The sequence below is a fragment of the Glandiceps talaboti genome, chromosome 6 (genome assembly GCF_964340395.1).
Source record: "Glandiceps talaboti chromosome 6, keGlaTala1.1, whole genome shotgun sequence".
Taxonomy (NCBI): domain Eukaryota; kingdom Metazoa; phylum Hemichordata; class Enteropneusta; family Spengelidae; genus Glandiceps; species Glandiceps talaboti.
In genome coordinates this window covers 24,600,672-24,617,690 of record NC_135554.1, presented here as the reverse complement: position 1 = coordinate 24,617,690, position 17,019 = coordinate 24,600,672, and the positions used below count along the sequence as shown (strand labels likewise).

Below are 17,019 nucleotides of genomic sequence, written 5' to 3'. Positions count from 1 at the left end.
GGTTACTTTTGTTTCATTATGAAATATTATTATGACACTACATTGTATTCTAAATGCTAAAACATATTTAAATTATGTTTGACAACTAGCTGGGCTCTCATCACATATCTCGTCACGTATCTCGTCATGTATGATTTGATGTGACATTTGTGACATAATATTTTGGTTACCAAATTTTGTTTAAAGCCATCACATTCTCAGTTACAAAGCCTGGTTGTACTCAAATACAAATTTCTTCTGTGTAAATTTAGTGCATGTTGAAGAAGTGCATTTTGTTCACTGGCTTAGCAAAAAATTGGGTCTCAGGTACAGACAGTGTCAGACGTGTTCTGGGGTTCTTTTGGTGTGCATGATTTTTAGATCTTTCTTCGCATATTTTACCATTTATTAGAACTTGCAGTGCCACTGTAATGAGCACCTGTTGGCAGTCAACTCAAAATCTTTGTGCCATGTTTGATTCAATTCTAATACTAGTTTGGACAGTATTTTGTTTTTTGTCATGATGGTGCATGTTCTCATCTCATCATGGACTAGTGTAATCTTTATCTTTTATTCTGGCATTGTTGTTTTTCAACAATCTTAAGTACTTTTTCTGATACTTCTCTCAACTGTGGGAAACTCTTGCAATTTTCTCTCTGTAGCACCAGTTGGAGCACACCAATGCCACCTTCTGATTGTAACATGTGACAGTAACGTTCAGCTATTGAAAAGAAAATAGAAACGATTAGGAAAAGTTGTATAATTTTGTATTAAATAATCTTGAATTTTAGGTTATATTCAAGAATTGTCTCGCATATCTTAAAATGGCCATATGGATGAGAATTGGGTATTTATTTTGGATTTTTTAATTTGTAAAACAAATTTATCATGGCTTCCTACTTGAAAAAATCGATGGGAAATGACATATACCAAGTCTGTGTTTGTAACTTCATACATTGAAAAAAGCTTTTAAAATATATGAAATGTTTATTATACGTACAATAATAAAGATTTTAAACATTTAGTAATCTTTTGTTATTTACTGAGTTACAAACTAGGACTTGGCGAATGTTGTCTCACATTGATTTTTCAAGTAGGAAGCCATGATAAAAAATTTTAATAAACAAAAAATCCAAAATACATATCCAATCCTCATCCATATGGCCACTTTAAAGTGGGACAAGCTGAGTACTCAACTTTACATTTGTGTGCTTTATAAAAAACCATACATCATGAGGAACAACAATTAAATTAATCAAGTGAGAGATGTTTTATGCTGAAGGGAATAAGCACTTAGGAGACTCATGAATATTCATTATTTAACCATGAATAATTATTTCTGCTGACACCCATGATGCAATATCTCATGGCAAAGACACCCTATAAAGGCACAAAATCAACGTGATGTTTCTCTTAAATTGCAAGTAATTGTAGGTGATGTAAAATCAATGACTCTCCAGACCCCATAGTTTAAATATCTATTTTCTGGTCAAGGAGTCACAAGTGGTGTATACGGCAGAACAATTAAAGAAATAAAAAAATCAATTATTTTGTGATGCTGTTAGCACAGTTGATGATGTAATAGGGATTTCTTCACCTTTTAGTTTCTGTAAACTTAATTACATACCATGCAAATACCAATAGTATGTGTGCACTGATGAAAGTAATCACTGTAATATATGCAATAATACACTATCCTTGTAAGAGGAAAGTTTTGTTGTACTTACGTCGTTTTGCACATGTATGCCAGAGTGTCCATGCTGCCCACAGCTGTGATGATTGATTTTGACACTGAAGTAGTGACAGAATTGGTCGAAATGATCTGTAAGCTACAAGTCTACCAGTATAGTCTCCCCAACTTTGTACGGTGTCATACTTATGAAGAAATAGAAATGACATTGAACTTATTTTAAGTTTTGAGGATATCAATCAGCTTGTATTTCATTTTTGGAAAACATTTGGATTACACAGCCTCTGCAGGGGATGGTCATTAAAACATATGACAAGTTTTTGTCTATGTTAATCTGTCTGTCTGTCTGTCTGTCTGTCTGTCTGTTTGCCAGTCTGTCTGTCTATATTAGTTGATCATTGTCTGTATAGTGTAGTTCAGCTCTTGATTGGCTGTCAAATGTAATGATAAATAAACATGATGCATCAGGTTAGTTCAGTGCTAACACCAGGCTGGCACTTACACCTCATCTACTTGTGTTAGCAACATGAAGGGTTAATATCTGTACATGTCCAATGTTAACACCTGACTAGGCCATTGTTGATATCAGGCTAGCTAAGTGCTAACACCAGGCTAGCACTTATACCTCACCTACTTGTGTTAGTAACATGAAGGGTTAATGTCTGTACATGTCCAATATCAGACTAGGCCGGTGTTGACATCAGGCTAGCTAAGTGCTAACACCAGGCTGGCAGTGGCACTTACACCTCACCAGCATGTGTTAGCAACTGAAAGGGTTACTGTCTGTACCCACCCAATGTTAACACCTGGCTAGGCCCAGTATGGACTTCACACTGACACAAGGCTAGCAAATCAGAAGTAGACTCGTGAGCCATGCAATACTTTTTCTGTAGTTACCTCTAGTGATATGACAGCTTAATACAGGCAAGTACGGTAGTATGATACTTACCAAGATATGTGTAAATTCAGACTTTGGAATTCGCATCATCCATGGCAGTGTATCACCTATAAGTAGCGCTACGATACCACATGCAAAGTACGCTACTTCAATATCAGTGTTGGAAAGGGCTTGACTACAAATAAAAACAGCAAATATCATTACAGATTAAAGAAGATGAAAAATTATATGTAAATGACTATCACACTAACCATTGCCAGTGTTTTTGTTTGACAAGGTTTGGTCATTCTGGCACATTACCTTGGCATTCAAATATCCATTATTCAGAGGTTACAGCATACTTTTCTTGCTTTCTGGATCTCAATGATTTCACTACTGTCTGATAACTTACCGTAGAAGAGCCAGTAAATCATTACTCATCAGTCTGGGTCTCAGTGATTTTACTTCTGCAACATTATTCTGAAAGAGATCATGATTATAAAATGATAATAATGATCGTGCTGATAATAATAATAATAATGATGGTGGTGGTTGTGTTGGTGGTATTGGTGGTGTTTTGTTGTTGGTGGTGGTGGTGGTGGTGGTGGTAAATTTTGATATCACTTCTCTCTATACAAAGTTTCAGTCACTTAATCAAATTAACAGTATCATTAGACTGTCGACAGCCGTTCGTGCCTTTTTTGCTATGTTTCATCTAAAACAAAGTCATCGCCTCATCCTGTAGCACCGAATACTAACGCATACTGATGGAACAGCGAGTGCCAGAGGCATGGAGGCATGGGCTCATGCCTCCAGCACTCACTGTTGCTATCAGTACGCAGTTATAGTATTGCTCCAGATCGGAGCGAGGCGATGACTTTAGCAAAAAAGGCACTAACGACTGTCGATAGTCTACAGTTTCATGAGTATGCCTAATGTCACTACACGTGAGATAGGGAGTCCAATGATTATTGTGCTTTACATCAAGGAAGATAGGGAGTCACCTAGATAACTTACCAAAACTCCAAGAGCTCTCTTGTGAATGACAGCTTCATCCTTGAATTTCTATAGACAAATGACAAAGAGTTACAACTTTTCAATTTTCATTTCTGGGAGTGATGTACATGCATGCTACTATTTTGTTACTCATGTTTACTAGAGAAGCTAATATACATTACATTACATGTACTAAAAGTGTGTGTTTGGGAGTTATCTTTCAACAAGATATTTTTAGTTCCTGAAAAGATGCTTACGTTTTGGTTCTGTTTGTCTATTTATTTTGCCTGTCTGTTTGTATTACTTCTAATTTGAATGATTAGAATCAATTTGTAATTTACATACTTGGAATTATCATTCAAGCATATTCCTACCACCATAATTTCAACAAGTTGGTTTAAATGAAATGAAAAGTTGTACACAGAGTTTACAGAGTTAAATTTTGGAGTAATTAGTTTTCAAATGAAATCTGTGCATACTATAAAACCTAATTTTGCAAATATTTTAAAAACTTTGTTGCTTTTTCCTTACATCAAGGGAAAGAATACCTTGTGAATTCACACTGTTTGATGAAAACTTGCATCATGCTAAATGACATCAAATGTGCATTGTTGTACACCACAGCCTCTTTTACGACACCGTCCAAAATACGCCGCAAATATGTTCGCAGTGTCGTGGAAGAAATAACAGTTCTGGTTTGTGAGAATGCAAATGCATTGATTCATCTTAAATGAGTGAAGTGACAGCGAATGCATATCACCGTTTATTTTACTTACTTTTAAAATATGAAGATACAAATCAAACCCTCCCTCATTAATGAACATGGTACAAATGCCTGGAAGCTCATCAGTCAGACTCCATAGTATCTTCATTGTCATCTTCAACAACGTGTTTACACTATCCTCTTCTGCCTTCACTGAGATGATATCAATCAGTTTCTGTATGGAACACAAATGGACAGTGAAGAAAACTGCTTAGAACAATCTATGTACTTGATATAAATATAAGTAATATTCAGTTCCACACTTTTACTGAAATGTGTCTCCCTGTTCAATTTATATGTATGCCTCGCTGACAAAAAAAGAATGTTCTTAATAAGTTACCCCGAGATGCTAAGAACCACTGATAATTGACTGAGATATGGTTTGATAAGTTTTATTTACATGCATATTGCATGAAGAATGACTTTATGTGATCAGTTGAAATGATTAGGAACTATTGAAAAAGGCTGGTAAATGGCTTCATAAGTTCAGTTTACTGACTAATTCATTGGTTGAAGAGCTGCTTTATATTCAAAAGGTTTTGTTTATTATCTTGTGTTATGTTGTTTATTTGTTTTTATACACCTTAGCAGCACACATAATACTTTTCTGTAAATTGACAAAGTGGAACAAGAGATAATAAAGTTTTCTTGACTCTTGTATCTTGTATCTAGTTAAATTTAGCTGCTGATAACCTCTGATAGTTGAAGAATGGCTGATAAGTCAACTTTTCATTTGAAAGGCAAGAAATAATTTTTTAAAACAAATAAGAAATAAAAGATTATGATATGAGACATGCAGGAATTGTTATCTCAACTCCTACCTGTATAACTTCTGTTGTGCCCAAGATGGCTTTCTGTTCAGTTGTTAGTTTATGTACAAGGATTGAGGAAATGATGGATGCTGTTCTACACATGGACATATCGGAATACTGCTTGAGACATTGCATTGTCAGTTGAGATGCTCTCAGGTAATCAAAATTCTGAAAAAACAAAGATGATAATTATATTTATTGATCAAAAGACATGCTAGTGTATTACAAACAGCTTTATCATTATGTTGTAGGCAATTGTAATGTGGAACGCCCACATATGAAAATAAAATGTTCCAATCTTGTGTATTCCAGTAACATGACACCAGGGCTGCTTGTACTATATACATGTATACATTACTTTTATCACATGACACTTCATTTTATCTAAACGAAACATTATAAGCTCACTTCTGGCATTTATCTACAATACTTATAGCAACAAGCAACAGGTATAGTGCCTTTGGGCAACAATGTACAAATCACTGAACTGGCATTTTGTTAAAATTTTGGAAATCATCTGGTAAAAGTCTCCCATATACTGCACCATGATTTTGGCGGCAAACTCATGCACAGTTTACCTTCTCATTACCCTAATAAAGACACTAGGTATGCATGTATCTCAGATGTTTCAAATATTATTCAATTGATGTCTATGGCAACATGTCATGTATAGAGCCCAGAGGTGACAATGTAAACATCACTGGACTGGAAAATGAAAATACATGGAATGATTATAAGATTACTTTTGTAGGGATTTCAGTGAGTGACGTAGGGAAACCTTGCAGTGATTGAATAATATTATATAACATGATATTTAAGAAAAATAAAACCTCAGACCCCGTTTGGCGGTCTGTGATAAAAACAATATCATACCACATCATGTAGGATCCGTTCATTCCTGAGTACCAACATACAATTGTTTTGAAGCTGTAAAATACAAAGCAAATATCTTTCATTACTATCACATAGCTATACAAATGCATTAAAATAATTTAGCACTGCCAGAGCCCTTGTTCTGATGTTCTCAAAATTGAGGATGGGAGGTGTGTGTGTGTGGGGGGGGGGGGGGGGGAGATACAGAAGCACGTTATTGCCAACATTATGTTCAGCAAAAAATAAATGCAGATTTTGATAATCTACTGTAACTATGGTAACATTATGTCCATACATACCTGTTCTCTTTCTGGGAATACTGTCATGGCATCTAATACAATAGTGATGACTTCTCGTAGCATAGACACATGAATTCCATCGCTCAGTTCATATTTGGTCAGATTGTACAAACAAGCACTACAAAATTAAAACATAAACAATATGCAGCCATAGTGAGATAGTAAAGGAATATCTTCAGAAATTTCATAGCCTCTTTTTACTTTCCATACATTGTCAGATTTCAGAATAATTATTGTATTAATATTATAAACATAACTATTTTCTACAAACACATTAAAAAGAAATGAACGAAAATTTGTATTACACCCATTTAGCAAATGAACAATTTTTTGTAACATGAAGCCATGTTCTTTATCATTTCGCAAATTCAGTTTTCCAGGCTTAAATTTAAAAGATGGTTATTATTTACATATGATAATGTATGTTCATGTACATATTGTAGATATGTAGATATTTTTATTATTATTGACTTTTAAGTTTTATTTACTCTTAATAAATTGTTGAGCCACAGGCTCTTTTCACAATGTACACAATGCCGAGTAAACTTTATTTTCTTCATAAACTGTATTGTATTTTGACCAATAATTGGGATTATCAAGAAGTCAAGAAATATCCTTATAAAGATTATTTACCTGCCAGCCATTTGGATTCCAAGTGAGTTGGGATAAGTCTTCATTGCATTTACTACATGCTACATATACGTAAAATATAAAAATATAAAAAATATGTCAGCTTTCAATAAAAATAGTATTTGTCATAAAAATGCCATTCTCTAACTTTTGTAAATCCTTGATGATGTCAAAATCAACTAGAATATGAAAATCAAAATTCCTTTACACCATGAAAATCTGTCAATTAGAGGTAACTATAACTCCACCCCCCACCCCCCACCCCCCCCCCACCCCCCAGCATTCACCATTTTATCATACAAATTTTAAAGCTGCACTAGCTGAAACTGGAATGATTTCTTAAAACTGTTTTGTTTGGTACAACAAGATACTCATAATATTGTACACCCTGAACAGTATTGAATCACATGCGAGTACAATATAAATGTATTTGTGCAGTTGTACATGTACAAAAAATGTAATATGACAATAAATCCAATTTTTGGGTCTGATAATCAACTACCAATGAGATCACGATTTCAATATGTTGCTGTACTACTATTGGATACAATTGACCCCTAATTAGCATGTCTATAATATAAGTATTGGTATGTATAACAAGTTTCAGTGAATACATCGTCATTTATATTGTTGTGATAATGAATGTTCATGGACTCTGGGTTCATACTTAGTAATGAAATTTCTACGCACAGTCAAAATATTTCTTACAAGCGAATCCCAAATTGTCGCCAACGTCTCATCAACATCGTCAGGGGTGTAATTTTAATGGGCTATTAGTCAAGTGTCTCACATTGCCAAGTTCAAGACCTTGTAACATCTTGATATCTCCATGGATTCTATTGTTGTTTGTGACTTTGTTTCATTGAAAAAAAATAATATTCTAGTTACAGCTACTGAAGCTTTAATGAAGTGTTTTATACATACCTGTAAAATGTCCAATTGAGCACGCACCAAGAAGTGTGTTTTATCGAAGAGATAAGACAACAGTTGATGTAAATAAGTTGGTCTGTTGGTGTACCTTCTCAAACCTTCCATGATTTGCTCCTCGGTGTAATGGCCAGTGACCTACAAATGCAAAAAGTAGATTGGGGAAAAATTGAAGACGGTTCAAACACAAGGATAAACGTACTTATAGTTATACCATGCATGAGCCAGGTTCAACAAAAAATATGAAATATATACTCTGGTCATTCTACATCACAACAACTCCATCTATGTCATGACAAAGCGTGTCTACATCACTGGTTCTGTAGTGTTCGAAATAAGAATCAAAACACTCAAAATTGCCGTTACTTTCACCAATTATTTTTGGAGATGGTATAATTAATTATATTATTCCCCAATAATTTTCTTCATGCAGTCAGAAAATATTCATGACCTAAGAGTTGTCACTCGTCGTCTACTGACTCATAGTGACAAAGGCCCTTAGGTCACTCATATTTTCCTTCAATGAAGAAAATTCTTGAGGAATAATATCTAAATATAATTGTATACATGTATCAAAGAGGAACACAAGCTTATTTTCATATTAGCTAAGTTGCATTTCTTATGCTTTCGAAACTGATAACTCATTTCTACCAACTCTGAAGGGCACAGATTCTTGACAAGATATAGCTACATTGTATAAAAATAGGCATATTTGGATCAGGAAAAGCTTGCTGTACATTGGGCAAAGCATCACAGGGATAAACAAATCAGGGACTTTGCACCTTCTGGGAATAACAATTCACATCATGTGACATGTACATGTATCACACTGTATGTGACCTGCTACATGCCATAATGTTAGATTTACATGCAGTTTGTGTTTGCGTAACATATGTCTGTCAAAAGCTACAGGATCAGTTGTATATCTATCTATTCAAGGAAGCATTTACAAATGTAATATGGATCAACCCTTTAAACACCATTCAAAAGAGCAACACTTTGCAGTCTGGTACGAATGTACTTGAGAAATTTTTTTGGGGGGATTGACTGATTACTGATAGATTGGGCTAAGCCACTTTTTTAGAACATCTTTTTGAGAAGACAAGATTGAATACGTAAGTGCCATATATAATCAGTTCGTATATATATTCATATATACTAGTATATAAATAATACAGTATCAAGTAAGATACACAGGTGCTGTTACATAACGGCGACTATGTATCTTACTTGATACAGTGTTATTTATACCGCTCTACATCCATATGTATTGAGCATTATTTACTGTATTGACATATTACATATACCGAGTTTATATATATATATATATATATATATATATATATATATATATATATATATATATATATATATATATATATATATATATATATATATATATATAGTAAATAGTATCAAACTCGTAGAATAGAGTGCTCGATGCTTGGGTAAGCAGGGCGGGAATAATCAAAGTGAGTTGGTTGGAACTTGAGGTGCTAAGTTGTAACTCCGAGTTTCACGCTCAATGCGTTCATCAGATGAACGCATTGAGCGTGAAACTCGGAGTTACAACTTAGCACCTCAAGTTCCAACCAACTCACTTTGATTATATATATATATATATATATATATATATATATATATATATATATATATATATATATATATATATATATATATATATATATATATATATATATATATATATATATATATATATATATATATATATATATATATATATATATATATATACATATATATATATAGACATATATATACATATATATATATACATACATACATACATACATACATACATACATACATACATACATACATACATACATACATACATACATACATACATACATACATACATACATACATACATACATACATGTACATACATACATACATACATACATACATACATACATACATACATACATACATATATATATATATATACCTGGTAATTTCTCACATTGCCTTACCTTGATATTTGGTCTGAAATCTTCATGTTCATCATCAGTTAAAAACTCAGCTTCACATAGTACTGTTTGAGTTAGCCCAAGAAACCTGATCTGAGGTCGTCCATCATAAAATACCTTCAACGATGATTCTTTGACCTGTCTGTTACCTGATATGTCTAGAGATGTGAGTTGGGGCAAACATACTACTGGCGGCTGTTCTAGAAATTTACAAAAAGTATCCGCACTATATTCCACGAAGACGTGTGACTTGGAATCCATGGAGATATCAAGGTGTTGCAAGGTCTTGAACTTGGCAATGTCTCTTAAGAGAAGAGTGTCTGAGAAATCCACACTGGTGTGGAAAACGGTTAGTGCTTTCAAAGGTACTTTCTTAAATGTGTCTAAAAATAATAATGTCTCAACACCAGCCATTGAAATGTCTAAGTGTTCAAGCTGTTTTGTTCTTGCTGATAGCTCTCTTACAAGGTAGTCTTCGTTGTGAGTGGCAAAGTATCCACGACTGCACACTTCTAGCCATCCTACATTCAGTTTCTTAATCTGTTCAAGCCCTTGCTTCCCAAGTGCATCGAGAAGATCCTCCAGCGATACGTTTTTGAGCCTTGAAGCATCCAGTTCTATTAACCTATGATTGGCTATAGCTTTCAATCCCTGTTTTGTAACATTACATCCACTGAGCCAAACTCTTTTTAACATAGTAGCATTAGGATTTGAAAACAGCATCAGCTCTTTGTCAGTAATTTTTTTCTTCTCGCTAAGCTTTTTCAGCAGGTTTTCTGAGAGTTCCATATTAAGAACAGTGTCTGGCATACGGAATTGGAAACCCTCAGTTGAATCAGCATCTCTCTTCAGGACACATAAGCGATGAAGATTTTCAGAGATGTATTCCAGGCAGATATCTTGTAAAGTTTGTGGTGAAAGACATGCAAATACTGGTACAGGAGAATCTGCTGCCATCTCCATTGTTTGCTTGGTGTATCGCTGCAAGTGACAATATATATGCATCAGTGTTAGTGAGTATTTGTAATTGTCACAGTAGATCAATTATTCATGTATGTAAATTTTAGAAAAAAATTTAACTTTTGAGTAATATCTTCTTAATATATTCAACTTTGTATATTGCTACGGGAATCATGTGTATGAATCACTTTCATAATAATCACATTTTGGCAACACTTAAAGCTGCACTAGCTGCAACTGGAATTATTATTTATTTTTTTTTTTTTTAAATTGTTTTATCAGATCTTACACCCTGAACACTATTGAGTCACCTGTTGATAAGTAATTTTGTGTATAATATGTACATGTACAACATGTACAAAATGTAGCTGTACACAATTGCTAAATCCCATCAAATAGACTTTTGGATCTGCATCGTAAAATCAGTGCCCACGTATTGTCATGACGTAGGCGTCAAGTCTCCTATACTGCAATAACTGGTTTTCTTTGCAAAATTTTTTTTTCATAATATGCATTTTGTTTTTTCTTTTGAGGTTTGTGAAATTGTCAGTATATAAGAGAGCAAAGAACTGCTATGCGACCACTATAAATATCTCAGACCCCTTCTTTTAGTGGTTTGAGAAACTACATATACATTTTATATACACACATCACACTTTATAATATATATATACATGTATGTATATATATATATATATATATATATATATATATATATATATATATATATATATATATATATATATATATATATATATATATATATATATATATATATATATATATATATATATATATATATATATATATGTTGAGGGTAGAAGAAAATCAAGTCGGGTTTTTCGTCTCTACAAGCCTGTTTCGTGAGTAAATCACTCGTCAGGAGATGTTGATGTACTCTTACCACTGACTTCCTATATATATATATATATATATATATATATATATATATATATATATATATAACTCGGTGAGTATCAATCTGCTAAGACAGTGCTCTATACCGCAGTGGCAGAGCGTAATAGTTTTGGTAGTACTGGAACTCTTTCTTGGGTGTAACTCGGAGTTTCACGCATATTGCGATCATCAGACACTCTGTCAGAGTGTCTGATGATCGCAATATGCGTGAAACTCCGAGTTACACCCAAGAAAGAGTTCCAGTACTACCAAAAAAAAAATATATATATATATATATATATATATATATATATATACATATACATGTGTATGTAGCTGTTTCTATGTTTCTAGTTATAATGTCTGTGAAAATAAATACTCTATATTTTGCCATAAAAGACAACTATTTAGCAGATTCTGCTAGAATGTAATTAATAACAATAATAATAATAAATTCTTATCAGCGCATTACGCAACAGCCTCAATGCGCTTTACAATACTGAGAAAAAAAAGAAAAAAAAAAAAGAAAAAAGCACAAACTTGATTTGCATAGAAATCAAAACCAAAACCAAAAACTTGACTATTAATTGTCTGTTCTGTTTTCTAATATTAGTCTGCATAATTAAAAACAAACACTGCATATTTTGCAAGAGAAAAAAAAAGGATAAAAATAAAGATTGCATCTACATTACATTGTCTGTCACCTTCAAACCTGGTTGATAACATTACAAAACAAACCCGAGCGAGACATTACATTATTCGGTTCTGTTCATAGATACAACTAAACAATAGTTGATTGCTTAGTTACTTATTAGTTACGTAGTGTATTACTGTTTTAACTTTTATGTTTCAATACAATAGTTCTGGTCAGCTGGTTCTGGTAATATACGCTCCGAGAACTCCAACGTGACTGTCTATGGTTTAACGGAGGTGTGTCGGAACTGGAACTTCTTGGAGTGTATTATTATTACCAGTGCTACATAGCGGCATTATGCAAGCTAGGCTCGAAGATCACACAACGCGCTTATTATCATTCATTTCCACAATCTCGAATTATTCGTCCGCTGTGCAGGTCTTCAATAGAATTGCGGGAACCGTTGCGGTTGTTATTGAATGTGTTTTGCATTAATTGGTGATGATTACACCTCGCTGTTGTGTAAAATGTCTTCTGTCGTTCCCACGTCATCTTCTTAGATCTCTGCTCAGTCAGTGTTTCACTAGCACTGTTTACATTTGTATTTGCACAGTAAAATCTCATTTTTGTTTGCATACACTGAGAGTTGCCGAAGAGCGCATTTAAATCCCCGTTTCTGTGGATAGATACATTGGATAATTCTTTTTCGAATCAAACCTTACCTTTTACTTCAAATTATAAGCAATCATGTAGTGTAGAGGTGGACGTATCGTCTCATACGTTGTGCGTAATAGTATGATTCACTCACTCGACCAGACTGAGCGTAGTAGCCGCCATGTTGGCCCGACGATAATGTCAAAGGTTATGACAAAATATCGTAATGTAATTTTTTTTCAGAAAAGCAAAATGCACGACTTTTCCTTGATTGACACTTACAAAACATGCAATGAAAACATTGAAATATTACTTTATCTCTTCCTATTTTAAAAAACACTGGGATCTAACAAGATTGAGGGAACACAGAGGGCGCGCCATATATTCAAACTCAGGGGTCAAAGGTGAATGGTACACATGTCCAATAAAATAGAGCTTTCGTAATATTTGTACACTACACCTCCGCTTTTAATCACATAAGGATGTTTGCGGTTGATTTTAAAGATGAAGAACAGGTTAAGGAATACCTGAAGAATCTCAAAATTGAATATATGTATGCGTGTCATGAAGAAAAAAGTCCCGAAGGTATGGTTGCATTTGTAACTGTGTTAGAACTTAGATCATGGATTAGTCTCCCCTATTCATGTTGAGATTCAGATCTCTAACAATACAGGATGGGATAGACCCCTGCAGTGGACCACACCACCACCACCACCACAACAACAACAACAACAACAACAACAACAGCAACGCGCACACCGTTTAATAGGTAATTTTAAATACCATGGCTTGAATTGAATGGTTATTTCTTGTAACATTGCTTAACAGGTGTACAACACTGTTCTTCAATGCTAGTGTTATTACATTTTTCCAAAGACTTCTCTATAAGACATTATAATTTCCAGGTTACATAATAATATCTAGTATTTCTTTCCTACACAGGTTGTGTTCGTCTTGGTGATTATCATGCTGGCATCAAAACTGAATTCAAAGAGGCAGTGAAGGCCTACAAGATTGCCTGTGATGAGTTGAATAGTCCTGAAGGTTGTTTTAAACTTGGAACAGGATATATGCTTGGTAGAGGTAGGTTTTAATTTTCCACACAAACACGACAGATAAAAGATTGCAAATAAATGTCTTGCAACTGAATTTTTTCACATACATTTTTTTGTGAATTTTTAACAACCATGCATCCAAAGAAGCTGTCAGTACAAAACACAGGTACAGGCCAGGCGAGGACAGGTAAAACCTGAATATTTTTTTTTTATTCACATTCACATTCGGATCCAAAGAAGTTAGGAACTGATATATGTTTTTATTTGCAATATATATTTGCCATATATAACTTCACTTTCTCTTTTATAAATGCTAATTCAACACTGTAAGTACTGAAAGCGTCTATGATAAATAGTCTGAACCACTCAAACGATATCTCTCTTGACAACCATTAATTACCAATTTTAAATACTGCTCACACGGAACATGCACATTTAGATGTGTCACAGAGTGTGTAGTAGACAAGTAGAAATGAAAGCCTATTTATTACATTGCATACAAAAGAAGTGAGTTTAAGTGGTAGATGCGCACAATGATAGAAATCAACAATTACAAAGCATAGAATGTACCCATCACCTAACCTGATTTTTTGTGCCAACTTTCATTGACCTGTGATGCAATGTATATGTTAGTCTCGGCTATACCCAGACTCTTGCCATTGATGATTGAGGGCTCCACCCATGCTGGGGAAGGGGTGGAGCCCTCAATGGTAAGAGTCTGGGTAACCAAGACGAAGTATATGTATCAATATAATATTATATTAAAGTGTAATTTTGAACATTCATATAAAACAGATATAATATAAGGCTAACTTTGAAACATTCTCATTGTTACATTGTTTCACTTGTTAAATTCTAACAATTGCTTTACATGTTATATTGCCCACTGAATAACCTTTGACCTTTTCATATTCAACACGTTTATATTAACATAACATCTCAACAACAAATTATCTGTACAGAGGGCATTGATTTTCACGATGTTTTCATCAATTTTTGCAAATTGCCGAAGGTTTACCCTCTGAGTTAGGGTGATAGATTTCCAGTCGTGAAACAGAGTCATCTGCTAGATCATTATTTATCTTTGGGTATGTAATTCCTAGAACAGAAGACACTAATTGCATGGTGATTTTGAAAACAAAGGTAACTGATGGTGAATTGCTGAGAACAAATATCCTGACAACTAATCAAAAATGTCAGATTCATATCTTTGGATCTGAATGTGAATGTGAATCCCAAAAAATAATCAGTCAATACCTGTCCTGGCTCATACCTGTGTTTTGTACCAACCCTACAAAGAAGTTCATGTGCTCCTCATGTGTGTGATGACAGTTTTGGTATACATGTAGTTTTGATATAATTTGAAGTGTTTTGAATACAATTTGCATTTTTCATGACTTTGTGCAAAATTTGAACCATATATGTACCTTTTAGTTTTATCTAGCTTCATACAATGACATTATCTGTCTCCCACACGTTGATATCCCATGCCCTATGTAGGACACAATATTTGTATGAGTTTGATTCAGTGTTCTCATTGACAATATGGATTATATACTTCCCAAAGAGTTGAGAAAATTTTATTAGTTTTTATCATTACTGGCCAGTGTTGTATGTATTGTAATAGTTGTGCACTGTGTCTTGGGTACAATGCCATTGTTTAAAAAGGGGGAAAGTAAAAAAAAATGGTTAAAAAAATCATGTATAAACACATCTATTCCAGTCATGTTACTTACATAATCAATGAGTGCATGAAAACACATGTACATGATTTACATACCTTGTAACTCGTACATTATTTGTCTGTATGTAGGTGTTGAAGAAAACAAGAAAGAAGCCGTCAAATATTTAAGTAAGGCCTGTGATGGTGGTAATCCACTTGCTTGCTACAACATGGGGATGCTACACAACACAGGACAGGTCAATGACAAGAAAGAGAGAGATGAAGCCAGAGCCGCTGAGTTCTTTGGAAAAGCATGTGATCAAAATAATGCCCAAAGCTGCTTTATGTTGAGTGCACTGTACATACAAGGTACAGGAAAAGTATCAAAAGATTTCGATAAAGCACGGACATATTCAACAAAAGCATGCGATTTGAAACATATATGGGCATGTGCCAACCTCAGTAGAATGTATGCTTTGGGAGATGGTGTTGCGAAAGATATGAAACTTGCAGAAAAGTACAAACAACGAGCCAAACAATTACACAGTGAGCAAACAGAGGAAGGAAAACAAATTAAATTCGGAGAGTGATAACATTGACTAATCATGTTAGAATCAGACTTTCAAGGTGCTCAAGTCATTGTTTCATAATGACATTATTGAAAGTCAGTTTTCAAACCACGGGTATGCATGAAATGAAATGGCAAGCAAGCCTTTGTTGGAATGACATGAACATATTGTTGTGATATTGTTGTGAGTAGATTTTGAAATTGACATGGTTTGAAGTTGTGCAATTTGGTTGAAATTGATTGTAATCGTTGTATGCTTGTTGAATGAAATTAACATAAATTAAAAATTTATTTCATACTTTTAATGAGATTTCACAGGAAAACACAATATATTGTTGATAGTTTAGTTGTTGCTGTGTGTTTTAAAATCTGACATTTGCTTCAGCTATATATAAAGGAATGATTGTTTCCATGGCAATATTGTGTTATTAATTTTGAATCGCTTTGCATATAGATTTTTACAATGCTTTATGTACATTTAAGCATCTTATCAAGATTGAAGAGTTTAATAGTTGGGAAAAGAAATGTATAGCTGTCAAAAAGTAATAAAAGTGTTCCACTAAATAACATACTTCTCATAGCATTTATTGTCTGTAGTTGTGTGGTTAGCCCCTATAAGCTCTTTCTTCACTGCAGTCTTAATTGATTCACATCTGCCAAGTGCCCACTGGGTTTCTTTACAGTAATCAGGTCTGTACATAAAGAGTAATATTCAGTTGTAAAGAACATCTTTTGGAGTTTTCCTTAC

At 33.9% G+C, this 17,019-nt stretch overlaps 2 protein-coding genes across 2 annotated transcripts; one reads left to right on the top strand and one right to left on the bottom strand.

Moving 5' to 3' along the window:
* Window positions 1-454: 454 nt before the first annotated feature.
* Window positions 455-13,133, bottom strand: LOC144437062 (protein zyg-11 homolog B-like). Its single transcript, XM_078125930.1, has 13 exons — window positions 13,054-13,133; window positions 9,844-10,821; window positions 7,844-7,984; window positions 6,923-6,981; window positions 6,290-6,407; window positions 5,991-6,044; window positions 5,127-5,285; window positions 4,319-4,480; window positions 3,564-3,611; window positions 2,959-3,026; window positions 2,619-2,742; window positions 1,707-1,854; window positions 455-700 (listed from the first exon to the last, which is right to left on the bottom strand). Exons 2-13 carry the CDS (start codon window positions 10,801-10,803, stop codon window positions 543-545), a joined length of 2,199 nt encoding a protein of 732 aa, XP_077982056.1. The 5' UTR covers window positions 10,804-10,821; window positions 13,054-13,133; the 3' UTR covers window positions 455-542.
* Window positions 13,134-13,395: 262 nt separating this feature from the next.
* On the top strand, window positions 13,396-16,499 carry LOC144436717 (cytochrome c oxidase assembly factor 7-like). Its single transcript, XM_078125571.1, has 3 exons — window positions 13,396-13,570; window positions 13,928-14,068; window positions 15,854-16,499. The coding sequence occupies exons 1-3, from the start codon at window positions 13,468-13,470 to the stop codon at window positions 16,291-16,293; spliced, it is 684 nt and encodes a 227-aa protein (XP_077981697.1). The 5' UTR covers window positions 13,396-13,467; the 3' UTR covers window positions 16,294-16,499.
* The last annotated feature ends 520 nt before the right edge of the window (window positions 16,500-17,019 follow it).

What these genes read in the sequence shown, in the direction of transcription:
- LOC144437062 (XM_078125930.1), bottom strand. Translation starts at nt 10,803, where the DNA reads ATGGAGATGGCAGCAGATTCTCCTGTACCAGTATTTGCATGTCTTTCA. An exon ending in ATTTCAGACCAAATATCAAG is followed by an intron (nt 7,985 to 9,843) that starts GTAAGGCAATGT and finishes TTGCATTTGTAG; the next exon opens with GTCACTGGCCATTACACCGA. An exon ending in CTCAATTGGACATTTTACAG is followed by an intron (nt 6,982 to 7,843) that starts GTATGTATAAAA and finishes ACGTATATGTAG; the next exon opens with CATGTAGTAAATGCAATGAA.
- LOC144436717 (XM_078125571.1), top strand. Translation starts at nt 13,468, where the DNA reads ATGTTTGCGGTTGATTTTAAAGATGAAGAACAGGTTAAGGAATACCTG. An exon ending in TGAAGAAAAAAGTCCCGAAG is followed by an intron (nt 13,571 to 13,927) that starts GTATGGTTGCAT and finishes TTTCCTACACAG; the next exon opens with GTTGTGTTCGTCTTGGTGAT. An exon ending in AGGATATATGCTTGGTAGAG is followed by an intron (nt 14,069 to 15,853) that starts GTAGGTTTTAAT and finishes GTCTGTATGTAG; the next exon opens with GTGTTGAAGAAAACAAGAAA.